This window comes from Ctenopharyngodon idella, chromosome 2, assembly GCF_019924925.1.
Source record: "Ctenopharyngodon idella isolate HZGC_01 chromosome 2, HZGC01, whole genome shotgun sequence".
NCBI lineage: Eukaryota > Metazoa > Chordata > Actinopteri > Cypriniformes > Xenocyprididae > Ctenopharyngodon > Ctenopharyngodon idella.
In genome coordinates this window covers 26,970,799-26,990,839 of record NC_067221.1, presented here as the reverse complement: position 1 = coordinate 26,990,839, position 20,041 = coordinate 26,970,799, and the positions used below count along the sequence as shown (strand labels likewise).

Sequence of the window (20,041 nt, the reverse complement as noted above, 5' to 3'; positions counted from 1 at the left end):
ATTTACAGTGAAGGACTTTCTGTGGTTAACACATTTTTTTTAACACACAGTGGCAGAAATGTCTCTGTCTCTCCTTCCCCCTTAACAGAACATCATCATCATCACTGAGATGAAACTGCTTAAAGGGAAATAATGATCTTTTAAAGTTAATTTAATACATTTCCACAAGATGTTTAGAGCACAGGATTATGTAACCAGATTTTATAAGAAGCTGCGAGTAGATTATTGTTCACTAGTCTATATTTTCTCAGTGTAGTGTAAAAACAAACAAAAAAAAACCCCAAAACAAAACAAAAAAAACCCAACAATTTTGAAGTCAAGAACATTGTAAATGAAGAACATTCTAAATGGCAAAATGCAATATTTATATGTAAAGAAACCGTATTTTCTTATATATTTCTTCTAATAAATAATCAAGTTTTCTGGTAATTCTATACTCTACTGTGTTTGACAAGTTGATGTTAAAATTTATGTTAAAATGGCAACTGTTACTAATTTGATAGTGCAATACTGCGTGACTTCCAGCTCTATTATTTCACCATCTTTAACTAACAAGGTTAGTTTTTCCCCCCACAGTCGCCTCCTGCTGGACAGCTTTGGTTATTATGTCACGTGATTCACTCACAAGCTCTTCTGTACAGTATTGATGGTCCTTCTGCAGAGGCTAGTAGTCAATTTACATTCTAATAAGCAGAAATCCTTCGAAGGATGCAGCCTCTGAATTGGGATACATCAGCTAAAAACTAAATTCGCATTTAGAAGATATATGCGTTCAAATCTTACAATCTCTCTGCAAATCAGCTTCTCATCAGATTTTCTGACCAATCAAATGCTCTCTCTCTTTGCTTTCAGTGCTTGTTCACAGCAGGTGTTTGAATGATTGAAAGAATGTTTCAGGAACATTATACTAACCTTTAAATAACATTCTACTGACATTAAGGAAACTGAACATTTTCATGTTCTTGGAATGTTACAAATCAACGTTCCTACAATGTTGAATTTTAGATCAAAATTAAGTTGAAAGAACGTTTGAGGAACATTATACCTTATAAAAACGTTCCTCTAACGTCAAGAAAACATTTAGAGAACGTATTTAGAGATTGTTCTTATAACAAAATGCTGTTAGCTGGGATAGTGTATATATTTAGTGAAAGAGTTCATTTCTCTAGCGAACTAATAATCTGTGGATGCTGAATGATTTGCCTCATGAGAGCATTGCTATATTGTGTGACTACTGTAATACAATGGGTAACGATTCAGTGTTAATGTTGAATCAAATCTAGTTAGCACATAATGTACAATTGAAAAGGTTTAATAACAGTATTTTATTATGGTTACACTTGAAATGATTACAAAATAGATGAAGGATGATAAAACATATACAGTTAATTGTACCCAGCATGTATGTATAATGTTAACAGAGAGAGAGAGCAGAGAAGAGAGCTAGAGAAAAGACAGCACCAGCGAAGAAAAGAGACCGAGTAGCAGTTACAATCTTATTTTATCCCTTCCTTGACCGTGTGACTAAAGACCAAAACTGAGACATTCAAACTGACCAATCAGCAGATTAAAGTTTCCCCCACCATAGTAATACCAGGTGTAAACAGGGCCTTTGTTACTGAAGATTTAAGACAGGAAAACAAAAATCTTTGCTGACTTTTGGCCAGGTAAATCTAGAATTACAAGATGTCAGAAAAGGGACATCAATCTTTTTATCTTCTATTTAAGTAATAATAATAAATGTCCTGGAGTTGTGCTATCGATCTGTTGTCTGTCTTTGTAATAACGACTCATAGTTTTGAGTACAACTTGCTTGAGAATTAAAAAACAATCAGTTTCCACAAGTTTTTCTTGTAATATGAATCAGCAGATTTTTAAGTAAACTGTTTTGTTGGCAGAACTTGTCAAATTGAGTTACCAATACTTAAGTCATCTTGTAAACCTATACATTATAAGTTGCAGTACGCTTTATCAACTTTGTCAAAAAGTCATGAACTAATTTGCTTAAAAAATTTGAGGCAATCAATTTCCACAGGTTTTCTAAGTAAGCTCAACATATTACTTCTTAACTTTATCTACAATAGCTTTTGCAGCTGTTCCTCCAGTTAGAGCCACACCTCCTGCCATTAAAGCTGCAGGCAGTGCCACTCCACCAGTAACGCCAATTAATGCACCTCCAGCTGCTGCTGCTCCTACACCTGCTACACCCGCTCCCACTAAGGCTGCCTTTTTCAGCAATATTTTCCTCTGAGTGCTTTTATACATCTCCTTTGTGTAATGCCTTCCTCCGTTCTCCTTCACCATTTTGTCAATCTTCTCGATCAGTTCACTGACCTGTGATTGATTTTGTTCACCTTTGTTACTGAAAACCTGATAACCACCTTTACACTGTTTGACTATCTCATTAATCTGCCTATTTTCTGCCAGAAACTCCTCTATAGATATATCTAACTGATCTCCTCTAGTGAACAGAACAATGGTGTAACGAGCAGCATCTTCTCCAAAGTTATCTTGAATCCATTTCACTGTGTTTTTCTCCTCATCTGTGAATCTCACGTCCAGTCTGATGACCAGCAGAAACGCATGAGGACCAGGAACAGACATCTCCACACATTTCGCTATTTCCTCCTTCAGTTTTTCTTCACTGACTGATGTATCAAACAGACCTGGAGTGTCGATCACTGAGATGGTTTGACCCTTCACTACCTGCTGATGTTGGTGGCATTTCTCAGTCATAGACTGAGCAGATTGTTTTGCATCAAATGTTTTTTGTCCCAGGATGGTGTTTCCTGTTGCACTTTTTCCAGCTCCAGTTTTACCAACCATCACAATCCTGAGATCTGACATGATTGAAGACAAAACAAGAGAAGGAAAGTGATGCAAACATGCTAAATAAAGTTATATGCATTATAGTCTCCAGCTATAGCAGGGGTTTCCAACCCTGCTACTGGACAGCTGATGTCCTGCAGAGTTCAGTTCCAAGATCAATCAAACACATAAATCCCCACTGTTAACACCACACCATTGAAGGAAAGAGAAACAACAGCTTGTTTTGCTTTTCATTTTTCTGTTGTTTCCCTTTCCTTCAGTGATTCTGTTTGTTAACAGCAGGTGTTCATCACTAATTCTCAATCATCACTTAATTAATCATGTAATTTTCTCATTAACTTCAACATTACTTCAGTGTTACTTTAACACTCTGCTGGTGCTTCTCATATAAGCACAGATCAGTGTTAACCCTTATGCACTGTCCCCAAATGACATTTTCTATAAAAACATAAAAATAAAAAAGTTCCCTTGATCTAAATGTCATGAAACTTCACGACTTTGTCAACACTTGCTAGCTCTACAAACAAAAAATTTAATTGGAATGATATCTGGTTGAATGTTAGTGTGAAAAAAAAAAAAAAAAAAACACTCAGGATGTTCATTGAAATGAATGGGACAACAATAAAATCATTACTTTTTCTTCTTTTTCTTTCTCTTCACCATTTCCACTATATATGTGAAAAAGGATTTGACGCATGAATCCAAAACTTGTCTTGTAAATGTTTACTTTTTCTTTGTCAAGTTACATTATAAGAGAAATTCAAAAACTTCTTAACGATTATTCCAGTTACAAAAACGTGAATTCCAGTTTTTTTTGTTTTTTTTTTACAGCGAAAAGACTGTCTAGTTCCAACCCTTCCTTCTTCTTCAAAATTTCTTACGCATACGCAACACGTATAAAACTAGTCAATGTCATGTGATACAATGCAATAACACAAAATCAATATATTTATCAAAAAACATAATCATTCTTAATATAAGGGAAAAAAATATTACAAATAATTAAAGGGTTAGTTCACCCTCACCCTCATGTCGTTCCACACCTGTAAGACCTTCGTTCATCTTCACAAATTAAGATATTTTTGATGAAATCCGATAGCTCAGTAAGGCCTGCATCGCCAGCAATAACACTCCCTTTTTCAATGCCCAGAAAGCTACTAAAAACATATTTAAAACAGTTAATGTGACTACAGTGACTACAACTTTAATATTATAAAGTGACGAGAATACTTTTTGTGCACCAGAAATAACAAAATAGCGACTTTATTCAACAATATCTAGTGATGGGCGATTTCAAAACACTGCTTCATGAAGCTTCATGAATCATTTGTTTCGAATCAGTGGTTCAGAGCACCAAAATCACATGATTTGCAGGCCTCACTCAGCCATCGGATTTTATCAAAAATATCTTAATTTGTGTTCTGAAGATGAACAAAGGTCTTACGGGTGTGGAACAACATTAGGGTGAGTAATTAATGACAGAATTTTTATTTTTGGGTGAACTAACCCTTTAATGTTGTTATGGCTCTAACAGACAATAATAGTGTGTCTTAATTGCAAAAAATTATATTCAGTACAAAAAAAAATGCTAAACATTTTTTATTGTCATAATAATGATTTTATAATGTCAACATAAATCTAATTATTTTTTTTAAAATGCTCTGCAGCCAACTAGTGACTGTAGTTGAAATTTCATGTTATTTTACATTTAAAAGTGATTTTTTTTTTTTTTTTTTTTTTAAATGTCACTATAGAAGAAATAATTCAGCAATTGATTTGAACCCATAATGTTCCTTTGTTATAAGCTAATTAACACAAATTAGTTGGTCAGAAGCTGTGCAGATGCAATAGGTGAAATATGTATATTTCACCTACCATTTGGCATACTGTATTTCTAGTAGGGAAGTATGGATATTTGGTACAGTCACCAAGTTTGATGCATCTTTCATTTTCACTATTATTTCATGTTGTAAAAATAATTTATTAATTTATAAATAATCTGCATTCTTTGTATTGACAGTAGTATGTTGCAGAGTTATAAAGGCTGTACATTTTATAGAGGTTGTTTTGAAAACCCATGTAGATTAACTGTTTATTGACCAAGACCGGGGCTTTATTTTGTGTTTAGAGGTTCTTTTTCTTTAAGGAATGTGTTACTGTTTCGAGAAAATGTCTTGCCTTTTGGGAAAAGGTATATGAAATAATTTTATTAAATATTCTCACCTCCTTTGGCCAAATGTTGTTCTGTTGTTTTCTGTTGTGTATTCTGGCCCAATATTCTTCTTGTTTCTGGTGTCTGGACTGTACTTTCTCCCTCCGTTCTTTCAAATGAGATTGATCTTACTGATGATGTACGAACCTCCTTTCCTTCAACAATGTTTTCTTTACATACATGAGTTCTCTCTGTTTCTCTCACACGAGAAATACGACTTATCGTTTCTGTTCTCTCTGCCATTACACTGTCCATTTTAAATGTCTCAGGTACTATTTTTATTGGCTCTTGTCTCATCTCATTCTTTTGCTCTTTTTTTCTGTCCTTTTCGTCCTTTTGTTTTCTTTTTTCTTTTCTGTTCTTTGTTGAGTAAATCTTATTTTTGTAATACTGGCCATCATTCTCTTTGATGATTTCATCAATCTTCTCCAGAAGCTTTGTGATGTGAATTGGAATAATCTCATTTTTACTGTTGATGGAGTGATGTTTACCTCTGCAGTGACTGACTAAGTCTTGAACATTTCCACTATCCATAAAGAGCATCCATTTTCTGTTTGACATTTTTTCTTTTCCAATAAACAGCACCATAGTGAACTTCAAAGCTTTAGCTCCAAAGATCTCCTGAATTTGCTCCACAACATCCCTCTTGTCCTCTTTGAAGGTCTCCGGGTTGACAATGAGCAGGAACACGTGAGGACCAGGATAACAGAGATCCAGACTCTTCGTCATCTGCTTCTTCATCTCTTCATCAGTCAGGTGAGGGTTGAAGAATCCTGGAGTGTCGATGATGGAGATGTTTCTGTCTTCTACTCTTCCTCTCTGTATCTCACTCTCTCTGGTTCTGCTCTCTTTAAACACCTCTCGTCTCAGTATTGCATTTCCTGTTGAACTCTTTCCAGCTCCAGAGACTCCCAGCAGCACAATCCTCAGATCCTGTGAATCACCTGTCAAACAGTTTAGAGCTCTTAATGATTTATAAATGCTTCAGTGATTTTTTTTAACAAGCCTGCTCACTTGTGTGTTAAGATGTTGCTTTTGTATTTGTATCTAACACACTCTATCAATGTGTAGTGCTCTATCACAAGCAAATTGTTCCTCCATCCAGTGCTTTGTAAACTTTTCTGGTGTTGGATGCCTCAACTGACATATCGAAGAATATTGGAGTCAATAATGTTTAAAGCTATTAATCAAACTTTTACCTTAAAAATAAACGTGGTACCGAAGTCAGTACTTTTGACAACTCTAGGGGGAATATCCTGAATATTCATGTAAGTGCCACCCGGTGGAACTGAATATATTGTAACAGAGGGGGTGGCAGCAAATACCTTTTAGGTAGTGATGTTTCTGCTGATATGTCTTGCCTAAATCATTTTGTTTACACATTGGACTATATGGCTATGAATGGATTATTCTGGCTAGGTTTACTAAGTTGACACTGTAAAACCTGTTAAGTTCAGAATACTCAAAATGTTTGAGGATACCGATTACCTCAAAACATTTAAGTAAACAACTCAAATTGTTATAGCTAACTCTAAGATTATTTACTTTGGGCATTCAAAAACAAAGCATGAATCTTTCCAACTGTAATCGTGTGTATATGATGATTAATTCATTCAGCTCCAGTCATACCCTTATGAAACAACAATATATGAGAATATGCTGCAAAATGTAATGCGATATATTACGTAATACATTTCCATATATGGGAAACTAGTGCTTTGTCAATATGCATTGACAATGTATGGCTATATATTGATACATCAAGACAAAAATAGCATTACATGTAATATTCATTAAGTTTTATCTGTTATTGTGTGCATATATTGCACATACACTTCTGAAAAATAAATGTTTAATCTCAGAAAGTTTATAAATAATGACAAAAGTTGCTGAGGCCCTGGACAGATTCCTCAGAGCAGGATTCTCAGGAATAATGATGCTGAGTTATTCATCTTTGTCTTTACATTTATGCATACATACAATTTTTGAGTATTTGCAAAGATGAATCTAATGATGAATCTAATGATCTGCTCAATAGCACAAAGCCCAAGTAACTGGCTATTTATTTTTTATTATGAAACTCACTAAGTAATAGTAATAATTGTTCTGATAACTTTGATGTGCATCATTCATATTTTGTTCATTATGTTATAATTTATCATATGTATTATATTGTTCAGTAATATCAACTGTAAATATTTAAACTGTTTCAGGTGTCACATGAGTGTTTTATGATTATTTACTAAAGTCATAACAATCAATAACTGTATTTTGTCAAATTCTTTCTGGTCTCTAAAATAGTGGTATGGCAATTCCTCTTCTTTTCTTTTATGAAACTTACTGTACTTGCAGCACAGCTCATGTTAAATGGTCTGCAATACGTGGTTTAACAGTAGGTTATTATGAAGAAATACATATGCACATCTAAAGATGGAAACTGGATTTCCTATTTGAGTAGTCAAAATATCACTGAAATCTTATTTGTTATTATCCATTAATTAAAGGACAATACTTTTTTTTTTTTTTTTTTTTTTTTTTTAATGGGTTATGTATTAGGGGTTCTATATTAGGCTATTATTAACATTAATAATTATTCTGACTCTATTACTCTGACTTTGTTTGATTATTAGGATTTTTGGTCTGGTTTTAATACAATTCACCACAAACAAACAAACAAAAACACTAAACACAACCATTGTAAACAGCATGCAGTTCAAAACCATATTATATTAAAACAAATAAATAAATAATGTATTTACAAAAACACATTATTAAAAAAAAAAAAAAAAAAAAAAAAAACAAAGAAAAAAAAAAACATGAGAAGATATGATAAATAAAACTGTATTTAACAAATATTTTTTTAACTTTTTAAATTTTTCACATGTTTTGTTATGATTGTGCTTGCAAATAAATATAACTATCTTTAATCAGGCTTATTATTTTGCATTTTAGGCTCATTTTAAGCATAAATTATTTTTTTTCTGCAAATGTAATTGTTGCAAGCCAATTTACTGTCACCACGTGATATGGTTAAGATGTGACATTTAAAAAAACAAAACAGTCCCTCACCTTGTTGAGGTCCTGTTACAAAGCAGCACATACAAACAGTAGGCTATTAATTTAATTTTATATGAATAGTTAGTATGTTACTAACGATGTATCTTTTGATAAAAGCGCTCTGATCTGGTCTCGTTTAGGTTTATGTAATGTTCTTCATATCACGAAGTAGCTCGCAGCGCCCTCTGTTGGTTGTTGGTGAATCACCACACGATTGTCCCGAGCAGGATGCTCTATACTGGTCGTTTTGTTTGTTTGTTTGTTTTTTGAACGTGCTGAAAAACTGGGACATAACACCAAAAACCGGTACTATCCCCGGAAAACAGGGACGTCTGGTCACCTTCATACAAGAAATACAAAGACGCTTTTTTTACTTTAGCTATAAAATCATGTGTCTGACGTGAAACAAGTTAAATAATCATCACACCCATTAAGAACAATGAACAGGATAATTTCCATTTACAGCAGACATGAATGCATGTACTTTTTATGATTTGTACATCATTTCACACTTAACCTTAAGAGCTACGATCTGCCCTTATATCAGCAGTTTGACTGCAGTTAAAAATAGACCGTTTTAAACTTCAGGGTCTCTTGTGTCAACAGCAGACGCCGGGTAATCAGGTTTGATTAGAGCAGAGACAAACACGACCGTGATGTGTTTGTTTGTGCAGTCATGTCAGCAGCTTATTTCCGGTTTCGACTTCGCGAGCGCTTGTGATGTCACCGCAAAGAGATCAAAGCCCGAGGCTGCTTCTGTGCATCCGTGTTGTCTGCAGCGAGACACTTGTCGGAAATGCGGATTTTGTGCAAAATTATAGCGTTTTAGAGATAGGCTAATAACCTAAAACATCTTGAAATAAAACATATGAAAGATGCCCTGAGGTGTGGTAACCGTAAACGTATAATTGACTAGTGGCTGCTGAATTATTGAAAAAAAGAGTGAATACCAACAAAGTCATTACAGCATGTCATTAATCATTCCAAACACATTAGCTTAAGTTTAGTTTTTGCATGTAAGATTAATAAGGGAATTTTAATAACTTTTAACTGACCTGACTGCTCATTTGCACAATTTCTGTCTCCCATGCTTCTCGTTCTTCTGTACATCTTCTCTTCCTCAAAATCTCAAATTTTCAGTCTTAATGTAAAACGGAAGACCTGCAGCACCAACAGAAGTGAGGGGCGGAGCTTCAACAGTCATAGTTGCCACCCATACATGTACATTTTTTTAAATAAAATCACTTTTATGTTCATATATGCATAAGATCTACACACAAACATCAAATGATTAGCCATAGAGACTACACGTCAAACCACTAACCCTAGTTTTCCTGTGGCTGCTGTACTGTGTGTAACAATATAACATTTGTTATGGAAAGGAAAGCAAAGAGATAATGTGAACAGGTGATGTTGGCTGTTTATTGATTATGATTTATTGGCATGAATCACTGATCTCATTCAGAGTCTAACGCTCTGGTCAGGGCCGGATTAACATAAGGGCTAGGTGGGGCTGAAGCCCCAGGGCTCGAGCAAGGAGGGGGCCTGTGATTGGCCGAGAAGAGGATTGTCTGGCCAAAACCCCACCACGCACCCACATATTAAGCGCTGTTATTTACTGGAGTGCTGCAAGTGCATGGGAAACAAACACCCTGAAACGACAATCTCACACACAGCTCTGACAAACTCGCTTCACGCTTTCACCTCTCTGTTGAAGTGATAACCACAGCAGTCGCTTAAAGGTGCAGTATGTAGTTTTTCGTCCGCTAGAGGTCGCCTATTCAAAACAAAGTCGTAGCTTGATGATGCCAAGTATGAGCGTGGAATCTTGGGATATGTGGTCTTTACATCACAGCCAGTGGAAAAGAATAGGGATTGGACTCGGACAGAAATCATGTTCATGGATGCGATTATTAACGTTACTGTAGTATAAAGCAGAACAGGACCGAGTGTTGTGGGAGCTGAACGAGGCCGCTGGAGCGATTGCGCAACACACGCCTCACGAGCAGCGGAACTTTTATCATGCCGCCGTCGCCGGCGCCGCTTCCGCTTTTCCGGTCATGAGTATGAGGTAACGCAGCTCTGTTTATCATATTAGATAAACTTGAGTGTGTTGAAAATAATGTTATAACGTTACTCTGTGGGCTTGCTTGGTGGCTGCTGTGAGACACTTGTTTGAGACACACTGCAGTATAAGCTAGATCGATTTTAGAATATCATATTAAATGCTGAATGGCTTGTGTTGATAAATGGCATGCGATTAATTTTAAAACGTATTGCATGATGGAGAAAATTCTGTATTACTGTTACTAAAAATAAAGCTGCATCTGATTATGCTATGTTAGCTACTTGACAAAATAGTGTTTTTCTCTGATGGTAAAGCATGGTACTCGCAAAAAAAACAAACAAAAAAAAACGAATTAACAAGAAAATTAGATTTATTTTAAACAATAAGACTAAACGTGTTGAGCTATATAACAATAATTCGTTTTCTGTCTATAAATGTAACCGAACAGTTGTTCCCTTGTCTATTAAAACATGTAATATATTAAAGCGTCTTTGGTGTTTCTATGGTTTCCACAAAATAAAACCGGAAACCGAGGGTATGACGTGGAAAACGTGGATATGATGCAATTGACAGGCGACTCCTCACACGTCCCGGAGCCTTGGTTAAAATTGCAATTTTCTCACGATTTACAAATAATTACAAACATTTAAGATATTGTAAGTACTCAAGTGAACAAAATATATAACACTGGCCTAGTGGTTTTTGGATATTTTACTGCAAAAATCTTACATATTGCAGCTTTAATCCATTTGAATTCGATACAAGCCCAACATGTGAACATTAAGGGCTCTGTGGCGAAACTAGTTGAAACCAAGCTGAATAGCTCCAACCATGAAAACTGAAGTGTCGAGGTAGACTGTAGGTCTAGGCTACACAACGGTTAACAAGCTTTTCAATACACACAGCACCACCCTATACAAATTTACCACGCACTTACTAACACTGAATGAACTCAAAATCCAAACCAAAGCCGACCAGCAGAAGAACACAAATGAGCCCGAGACTCACTGTCATCAACACCAAACACAGACTTCCTCCTGACAAACAGAGAGAAACACACAGATATAAGTGAATACCCTTCATATTATTAGAAATTAAGTTTCAAATCAACATTTTTGGGTAATCTACCGTACCTTTGTCTTTAGATAATGCTGTGAATAGAGATTTTACAGAATATTCTTTTATAAGATAATCATTTATATATGGTAAAATATCCAAAGAACATTAAAAAAAGTAAATAAAAATAATTCAATATTACTAAATTAAATATAAAAGCATAAACACTGACATATTTTTCTTAAATTGTATGTAACCATTCCTCAAACATTAGTGACATCTTTAACAACACCTGTGACACCATTTCCTCTTTAAAGTAATTTTCTGCTTACTTTGCTTTTGATCTTTTCCTCCATCCTGGCTGTGATTCAGTGTTTGAGATCCAAATGTGTCCTTGATATCTCTGCATTCAGCATTTTAATAAATGTCCTCTAAATCCATTATTTGTGTCAGACAATACATCTTCACAGATCAGCTGTGATCTTTAGAGGGTTTTTAAACAGTGCTAACCCTAAACAGGAAGTGGTTTCATATCACACTGGCCTTCGACAAGAATAAAAACTTGCAGTCCAACTTAAAAACTCTTTGCAGACCCATATGACTGTGTGCTGTACATTCAAGCACATGTTATCAGCTTCAGAAGCCAACAAGAGGAATCTGTGATCACTCAAATGGACTCAAACACCCTTAAACAGGCCAAACTGGACCTTTGTATTGATGATGCAGGAAACTGCAGCAAGTGCCCTGAATCTGGTGTTTCTGATCCTCTCTGATCACTTCAGTCTGATAAACCTGCTCTCTGCTGCGCCCTGCTGGACTGGAGGAAATCTATCCCAATAAATAGCCCTATAGCCCAATAAAGCAAAGAGAATGACATAAAAACAAAAATGCTGAGATAATAATGACAATTGACCATTTTATTCAAAGAGAAAATTTCCCAGACACACATTATCAGAAATGTTGTGACTACACTGTTTCCATAAAATAACAAAGAGTGGAAAAAATTCAGTTAATCCACAGACCATCTATTTCAGAAAAATATGAGAAACAGGATATTATGTATGGCAGTTTTATTATTTTCTTCTAATAGATTAAAGCTCAATAGCTACTCTTAATTCTGGAAATTACATAAAATGAACAAAAACATGAAAGCATAAAGTTTGTTAGAATTATTTGGTGACAGGTTTTGCTGACAGGCACCATCAGAAATGATGCAATTAAAATAATAAAGCTGAAAAATCAATTAACCATCATGAAGATGCAGGAACGGATGTGAAATTCTCACAAACACATTTTGTCATCTCTGAGCATGGGTTGTCATTCCAGTTGTTCAGGACAGGTTTTGCAGGATCCAGTTCAATACAGTCTTCTCCACCAGAATTATTTGGCTCATTTTCTTCCCAGTACCTGAATAACACAATCATATTCAGTTCCTGAAGAGCTCTAAAAGTAATTACTCACTAGAACAGAGTATGTGGTTTTCTGTGAGTGTTTTGTCACTTACCCTTGCTTCAGTGGTGAATTATTCACCCATTTCATGTTGCCCTCCTTCTCAATGTCAGTCAAACCAATCCACACAATCTCTTTGACTAAAGAAGATATGAACCTCTGTGTGTAAATACATAAAACACAAAAAGAGTGAGAATCATAATTACATTTACAGTTTTCATCTGGTAATCGACTGTCAGAAGACAAGAACAGTTATATGAAAGATGTTTGTTATTATATTATTATAGCATTTATTTTCCTAGCAGTGTTAAAACATGAGACTTTGGTGTGACTGTTTATTTTAATTATGGTTTGGATGTTTGTGTTTAAGACCAAATCTTTTTCAGTATTCACAACAGAATTACCTTGAACTGTGAACTCACCTGCTTCTCTTCAGTGTTGATAATGACCAGATCACCACCATGAGCCCTGCAGTACTGCCTGCTCTCAGACCAGCTCTTCGTCTCACTGGATATGAAAAACCTGCCTTTGCCTGTCAATAAACATAAACAATTTTATTTATTGATTGTTTTGTAAAATGCAAATATACATATAAATCCGTTTGTACTGACCTTGTTCGTATAACTTCCTTAGTTCAGTTTCTAAGTCCAGGTTCTTCAGTGTTAGATCAGTGTAATTGTCCTGTAAGTTTTTGTAACTACTGGACAGAGATTCTCTCTCTGCTGTGATGGAGATGTGCTGCACTATGATGAAGACCAGCAGAAGAACACAAATGAGCCCGAGACACACTGTCATCAACACCAAACATCTACTTCCTCCTGACGAAAACACACAGGCATCAATTAAAAACAATTCATAATATAAGATATAACATTTCAAATCAACCATTAATCCAACTTTGTCTTTAGTTATAAGTGTGTTCTGTTAAAATTACAAACTTGCTATACAGTAAAATATGTGAACAAGAACATAGAAAATAGAAAAATAATTCCATGAAATACACTTCATATAAAAGCAGAAACATTGAAACAATGTGTATAGAAAACCAAAACTGAAATTTAAATTGAAACAGTTTTCAGTTCATAAACTTTCGGATTACTTTGCTTTTGCTTTTGTCCTTCATCCTGGCTTTGACTCTGTATTTGAGGTCCACGTGTGTCCTTTACATCTTCATGTTCAATATTCTGATAAATGCTATCTAACTCCATTATTCATCTTCACAGATGAGAGGTGTTGTTTAGAAATATCAGTAGTGTTTCTTAAACAGTGCTAAACCTACACAGGAAGTGATTTTCTCTGACAAACGGGTTACAAAATCACAATGAAGAAGTGGTAACAGATGATGTAATCACTACAGATTTTTTAATTTCATTTTTTTTTTTTTCTTCTTTTAAGCATAAGGATCAGCATGCTTTATGCAAACATATAGTTCAGAACAAATGAAAACCATGACAGTAAAGTTTTAACAAACTTTGCAGAACTTTGTCACAGAAAGATCAAAAAAAAAAAAAAAAAAAAAAAAATGAACGGGTCTCTCTCTCTGCTGTGATGGTGATGTTTTCTGGGCTTGTTGAAATATCCACACTTGTGGTCTTGGCACGCAACAGGAAGTGTGCAAGACTGTCCATGGCATGAAAAATGGCAAAGCGCAGTCCCGGCTAGAAATTGTATTGTTATAAGAATGTTCTTAGAACATGTACTGCTAATGTTTTCAGTTGCAAGTTTTATTTTTGTTTCCCAGAATATTCTCCTAAAAGGCAGCATAACATTAGTTTAAAAAATCCAAAAAATATTTTGTGATAACATTGTTAGAACATTATCCCCTAACATTCTTATAAATGTTTAGCAAGAAGTTTCCCATCGAGCATTGGATATGGACTCCTGTGTCCTCAGATGTCAAATCTTGGTTGAAATGAAAATCAGGTTGATTTCTAAACCCAACATTTGTTTGACGTTAAGCTCATGCACTCCAAAAACAGCATTACAGCTTCACTTATTACAAATCAGATTTATTTTATTTCTGTCATATGTGTACAAAAGTTCTTATTGAGAGAAAAAGAGGTTTAGATGTTGATGTCTGTCTGAAAGTAATGGTTTGGTTTAATGTCACCATTATGGTGATCAGTGTTTGCTTTAGTTGTGCAGTTGACTCTTTTGGCTATGATAATTGTTTGTTATGACAAGTACAGCAAAAGAAATCGTGATCAGATGATGCTAGCTCTTTGTTGACAATAAGGATATTATCATCATGTAGTTGTCTGATTATCTGATTTCATCCAGTCTAATCTGTTAAAAACTTCACATTATTTCTTATAGCAGCGTTTTAACCAGATAGTCTCAAATATTAAATAACAATAAAAAAAAAAAAAAAACACTGTGCACACAACTTTGCTAAGTCCTTTTAAGACACATACACACAGATCAAGAATCAGCAAATGAACCTCAACAATGGTGACAATCAACAAAAAAAAGATAAACAGATCATCTGAACACTAAAGTCAACACAAAAACAACAGGAAAAAAAAAAAAAAAAAAAAAAAGCAAATAATAAGAATTAGAAAAAATAACCAGACAATTCAGCTGCATAATTTATTCGTGCTGCAATGCATGCTGGGAGTCATGGATGAGTCTTGTACTATGCTGGTACCCAGCATGCATTGCGGCATGAAGCTTTTGATTGTCACCATTATTGAGATTCATACACTGATTCTTGATATGTGTTTAAGTCTGAATGACATTGAACTTCAAAATGATTTGAGCAAAAACTGTTCTCAAAATCCTTCATATTTTTTGTTTGTCACATCACTGATAGATTTCATTCTGTTATTATGATCTGTTATCTGGTGATTAAATTATATAAAAAAAAGTGACCAAAGAATGCAATCGCTGGAGCGGTCAATCAATTATCAGTGACTGAGTTCTGGACGCACCAAAACTCACGTTTTATTCAATTAATCTCTTTATTATATTATATTAAATCATGTGTGCACTGTTATTTATGATGAAAGCATTCATTAGTGTGCAGAAATTGAGTTACAATGACAAGATCACTACTTTCATGCGCTTAATGTCTGTGATCGACTACAATGTTCATCACTGCAACCTTTCATGCCACTATCTAAATATAATGCTATAGATCTAGATGTAATGCAGCACTTTTCATGATTAGTTAACCTTGAGAGCTGTAATAATAAAAACGTGCTAAAAGTTTTCCAGTGAGTAATACTTGTCTATTTCATATGTAAAGATGTCAGCCAATCACAGCAGTGGGCGTTTACACTGAAGTCTTACAGCAGACACGCCGCTTAAAACAGAGCGTTCAAATAAGAGGACTAAAATCAGGGTAGGAAAAAAAGCCTTTTATTTCTAAATTATTAAAATTTTTGATGTAAAAAGCATACTAACATTTTAAGTGCATCTCAGGAAACATTATAAAACAATAAAACAACGCAGTTCATGATCCCTTTAAACTGCATGGAGGTTAATAACTGATCAGGTTTATTGAAGCATTAGCCGTATTGAACATACAAAGTAAAGTGGAAAGGCTTTATAAAACAACATAATACAGTCTGTCACTCATTTGATGCTGCTGTAGATCACTGAAGGCTCTTCCATAGTTTGAACAGTTGATCGCCTAAAATAAAACAAACAAACAAAACAACAATGATGTTAGAGCTCAGATTATATGATCTATGCTGGTTAAACTGGCGTGTGACAGAAATAAAGTCAGTCTGGTTAGTAATAAGTGAAGCTGGTAATGCTGTTTGTGGAGTTGTTTAATCAGATCTTGAGAGATTTAATGACTTTTATCTTCAGTTCATCTAAGGCTGTGGCTGAAGAAAGTTGTAGTTTGTGTTCTTATTTCTCTTTCTTTCAGTGCTTGTTCACAGCAGGAGTTTGAATGATTGAAAGAATGTTTCAGGAACATCATACTAACCTTTAAATAACATTCTACTAACATTAAGGAAACTGAGCATTTCATGTTCTTGGAATGTTACAAATCAACGTTCCTAGAATGTTAACTTTTAAATCAAAATTAAGTTGAAAGAACGTTTGAGGAACATTATAATTTTTTTAAAAAACGTTCCTCTAACGTCAAGAAAACTGGAATTTTTTTACATTCCCAGAACCAACACTGAATATTTAGAGAACGTTCTTATAACAAAATTCCGTTAGCTGTGTTGGCATCCTTCTGAAGGCACTCCGCCTGCGCTTGAGGTGTTGAATGCTCTGTTAATAATTTAAACATGTTAATTACACAAATAAAATGATTGATTGAACAGTGATTGATTAGCTTATATTTATTTATTTATTGTAGACTTTATTATTAAGCAAAGTAAACATTTTGCTGAAATATCCACAACATAAGAGCTCACGGTTTATCCGTCGATCAGATGCGCGTGAAAGTTGTGTTTGTTACTATAGCAACAGTAGAATCTGGGTGCATTGTTTCAGAATCAAACAATCATTGTAAAAAGAGCTTTTGTTACGTCGAGATGGTGAGAAAATAAGTTGTAATCATGAGAAAACAAGGCCTTTTAGGGCTTCCGTAAGCCTGTCTTTTAATGCCAATTATTGCAAATTTATTTGACATTATTGCAAAAACAAGACACTTCAAAAGACCTCAAACAACAATAACAAATTCTATACTTTGACAAAAATACTGATTTAATGTATTTTATAATGTTTCAATGTATATATTCACAACAAATTTATGACAAATGCTGTTATAGGAGCAGTCCAGAAAAATGAATGGGTCTCTATGGGCCTCTGCTGGATGAATATGGTAATTACACCTATTTTTCTAAAACTGTAATTCCTACAAGCTTTTCTCTAACCAGCAGATGGCAGAATTCTGCATCTAACACTTAGATCAATATCCAGAAACAACTCGTATTTAATTTTTTTTTTCATAAAAATGTAATCTTTCATATGCATGCTAATGGTGTAGTTGAGGATTTTTGCAGTAAATTGGTGAAAAAAATTAATTCATATCCCCCAAAACACAGCATAAACATACAGATGAGAAGTAAATGGAAAAAAAAATGTCATTTGTATTAAAAAATGTTTTCTTTTTTCTTTTTACAATCCCTCTATACATTTTTGGGGTCACATTGACCCCAAAGACCACAAGTGTAAACAGGAAACAAGAACATGTGGTGCTGGTTAAGTTGGTTTTCTCACCTCACGGCAGCATCGGACTGATGAACTCTTATATTGTCGTAATGGTTTTCATTCTCCTCTGCTCTCTTCGTCTCTTTCTTTCTGTGATGTTGGACAGTTGCGTACTGGATCTCCTCAGTATCTCTGGATTCAGGAGTTTTTCCTCTGAATCTCTTTGGTTTCACACTGGCATACGGAGCGTCATTGGCTGAATCCGGTTCAGAAAGAGGCTCATCATGGACTGAATCTCTCTGTGACGCATCAGAATAGAGATCATTCTGAAATACAAGAAAAGAAGTCATTATTCATTAAGACATGCAAATCAGTTTGATCTGAAGTCTAGATTCTCAGTCTAGAGCAGATTATCTCAAACTTTTCAGATGAAGTTCCACATCAGATGGAATAAGATCAATGTACTGAAGAAGAATAAGAATCAGTATTTTATGTGAAATACACTGCTGATGTAAGTGCTAATGATTATCAAATGATTAGACAACCATCTACGTCAAAATATTATTTTTCTTGTTAAAAATTAAATTATTTAAAATAAATCTTCTTTATATAAAATTTTCTTCATGTGTAATACCACATGAGCGCGCTTCATAAAGAGTTTGATATGCATTGGTCTAAAGAGAGGAAAATATCAGTTTGTGAAAGTTTTTGCTGGATTGTGTTAAAGAGCCCCTAATTTGGATTTTTGAAAATGACCTTTCATACAGTGTGTAGCTGTATGTGAATGTAAACAGTCTGCAAAGTTATACAGCTGAAAGTGCATCATAAATAAAGTTATTGTCTCTCAAAAGAAAGAGTCGACTCTGAACCGCTGAAACAAGTCGTTTGTAATTTGAATCTTCGCGAAGTTCATACGTCACAAGTTAACACATTAGCATAATGCTCATCTACGTTCTGCGTGGACATCCTGCAAAAGCTTGAACCGCCAAACGCTGTAGCTTGTTCATGTGGATAACATGTCGACAAAACTCTGCTGTGAAAGGAAATTCGGTTTATTTTCACTTCCAAAGTGTGAGGCTGTGAAGAATCAGTGGTTAAAGATGGGACAGAACCTGCTTTATTTGGACCAACTTGCTCCTCAGAATCACAAACTGTAAGTGTGATTAATTATTGATGTATTTTATACTGAGTGTTCAAAATACATAGTTTTGTGTTTTAGCTATATTGTGCATGTCTCCGGCGAACTCATTACTGTCTCAGTGAAATACTTCTGCTAATCAGCTGTGGGCCACTATTACCTAAAACTGTGTCCATTAATACAGACTGTCTTTCGTTCTTACTACTTTGAGTAATGATAAAGGATGGAGCAAGATTTGTATTACAAACTTTAATGTTACAGCAGTCATTTATGTTAGTGCTCGGCTAACGTATGCACTGTCATTAATACTGTTAATAATACAGTTCCCACATGTGCACCGCAATATATTAGAAATATATACATTGGTTTGTTGATGGACATACACTTGTTAATGCTGATGGAGAGGAATTACAGTTGCAACATATTGTAAGTCAAACTGAGTAGCGTATCACTGAGAAACGTCCTGCTCAAATCGGGTTGAATAACTAATTCTTCCAATATTTCATCATCAGACTCATGCTCGGATTGATAGGGTAAAATCAATACCATCGTTACTGTCTTTACAGTGTGTACAATCGCTGTGCTTTAGGAAGCCTCCGGAGCTGTAAGTGGGAGACCAATCTCAACAGACTGGACCTTCCGGCCAATCAGAGCAGAGCAGGCTTGCAGAAAGGAGGGATTTAGAGAGACTGATTCATCCGACGAGTCGTTTGAGAATCATTGAAAAATGTGATGATGTGCAATGTATATTATGATAAAATGAGTGTTTTTTGACCTTTGATGCATGTAAACCTGTTGTAGGAGACCTACTAAACAAAATTAGGAACCTTTCAAGTAGCATAATAGAGGCGCTTTAATAAAGACATTGATAATTTTAGTCTCCCATCAGTACAGTTACAGTCTGAAACACAGATAATGGCTGATCGATTGATTTTCTGCTTCTGTAAAGTCGTGTGTCTGGATGATTTACCTGTGTCACTGTGAGATCTTCAGTTTTATCACTCCTGCGTTTCTTTCTGTTATAATGACAGACATTAAAGGATTAATCAACTTTCAAATAAAAATTTCCTGGTAATTTACTCACCCCCATGTCATCCAAGATGTCCATGTTCTTCTT

General features: G+C 34.8%; 3 protein-coding genes across 5 annotated transcripts in view; all 3 read right to left on the bottom strand.

Annotated features, from left to right (window-relative positions):
• Positions 1-20,041, bottom strand: part of LOC127503399 (sialoadhesin-like) — a 200,278-nt gene that overhangs the window by 163,891 nt on the left and 16,346 nt on the right. The gene's annotated exons all lie outside the window — the stretch shown is intronic.
• On the bottom strand, positions 1,307-9,261 carry LOC127503433 (GTPase IMAP family member 9-like). 2 transcript variants are annotated; one of them, XM_051877229.1, is made up of 3 exons: positions 9,154-9,261; positions 5,053-5,985; positions 1,307-2,840 (listed from the first exon to the last, which is right to left on the bottom strand). In XM_051877229.1, exons 1-3 carry the CDS (start codon positions 9,206-9,208, stop codon positions 2,059-2,061), a joined length of 1,770 nt encoding a protein of 589 aa, XP_051733189.1. In that variant the 5' UTR covers positions 9,209-9,261; the 3' UTR covers positions 1,307-2,058. The 2 variants fall into 2 exon arrangements, with proteins under 2 accessions (XP_051733189.1, XP_051733199.1); XM_051877239.1 differs by lacking the exons at positions 5,053-5,985; positions 9,154-9,261 and having other exon boundaries at positions 1,307-2,847.
• Positions 12,125-13,942, bottom strand: LOC127503691 (C-type lectin domain family 4 member M-like). Of its 2 annotated transcripts, none has more exons than XM_051877775.1 (5): positions 13,771-13,942; positions 13,283-13,489; positions 13,094-13,203; positions 12,727-12,830; positions 12,125-12,629 (listed from the first exon to the last, which is right to left on the bottom strand). In XM_051877775.1, the coding sequence occupies exons 1-5, from the start codon at positions 13,877-13,879 to the stop codon at positions 12,473-12,475; spliced, it is 687 nt and encodes a 228-aa protein (XP_051733735.1). In that variant the 5' UTR covers positions 13,880-13,942; the 3' UTR covers positions 12,125-12,472. The 2 variants fall into 2 exon arrangements, with proteins under 2 accessions (XP_051733735.1, XP_051733744.1); XM_051877784.1 differs by having other exon boundaries at positions 13,283-13,414.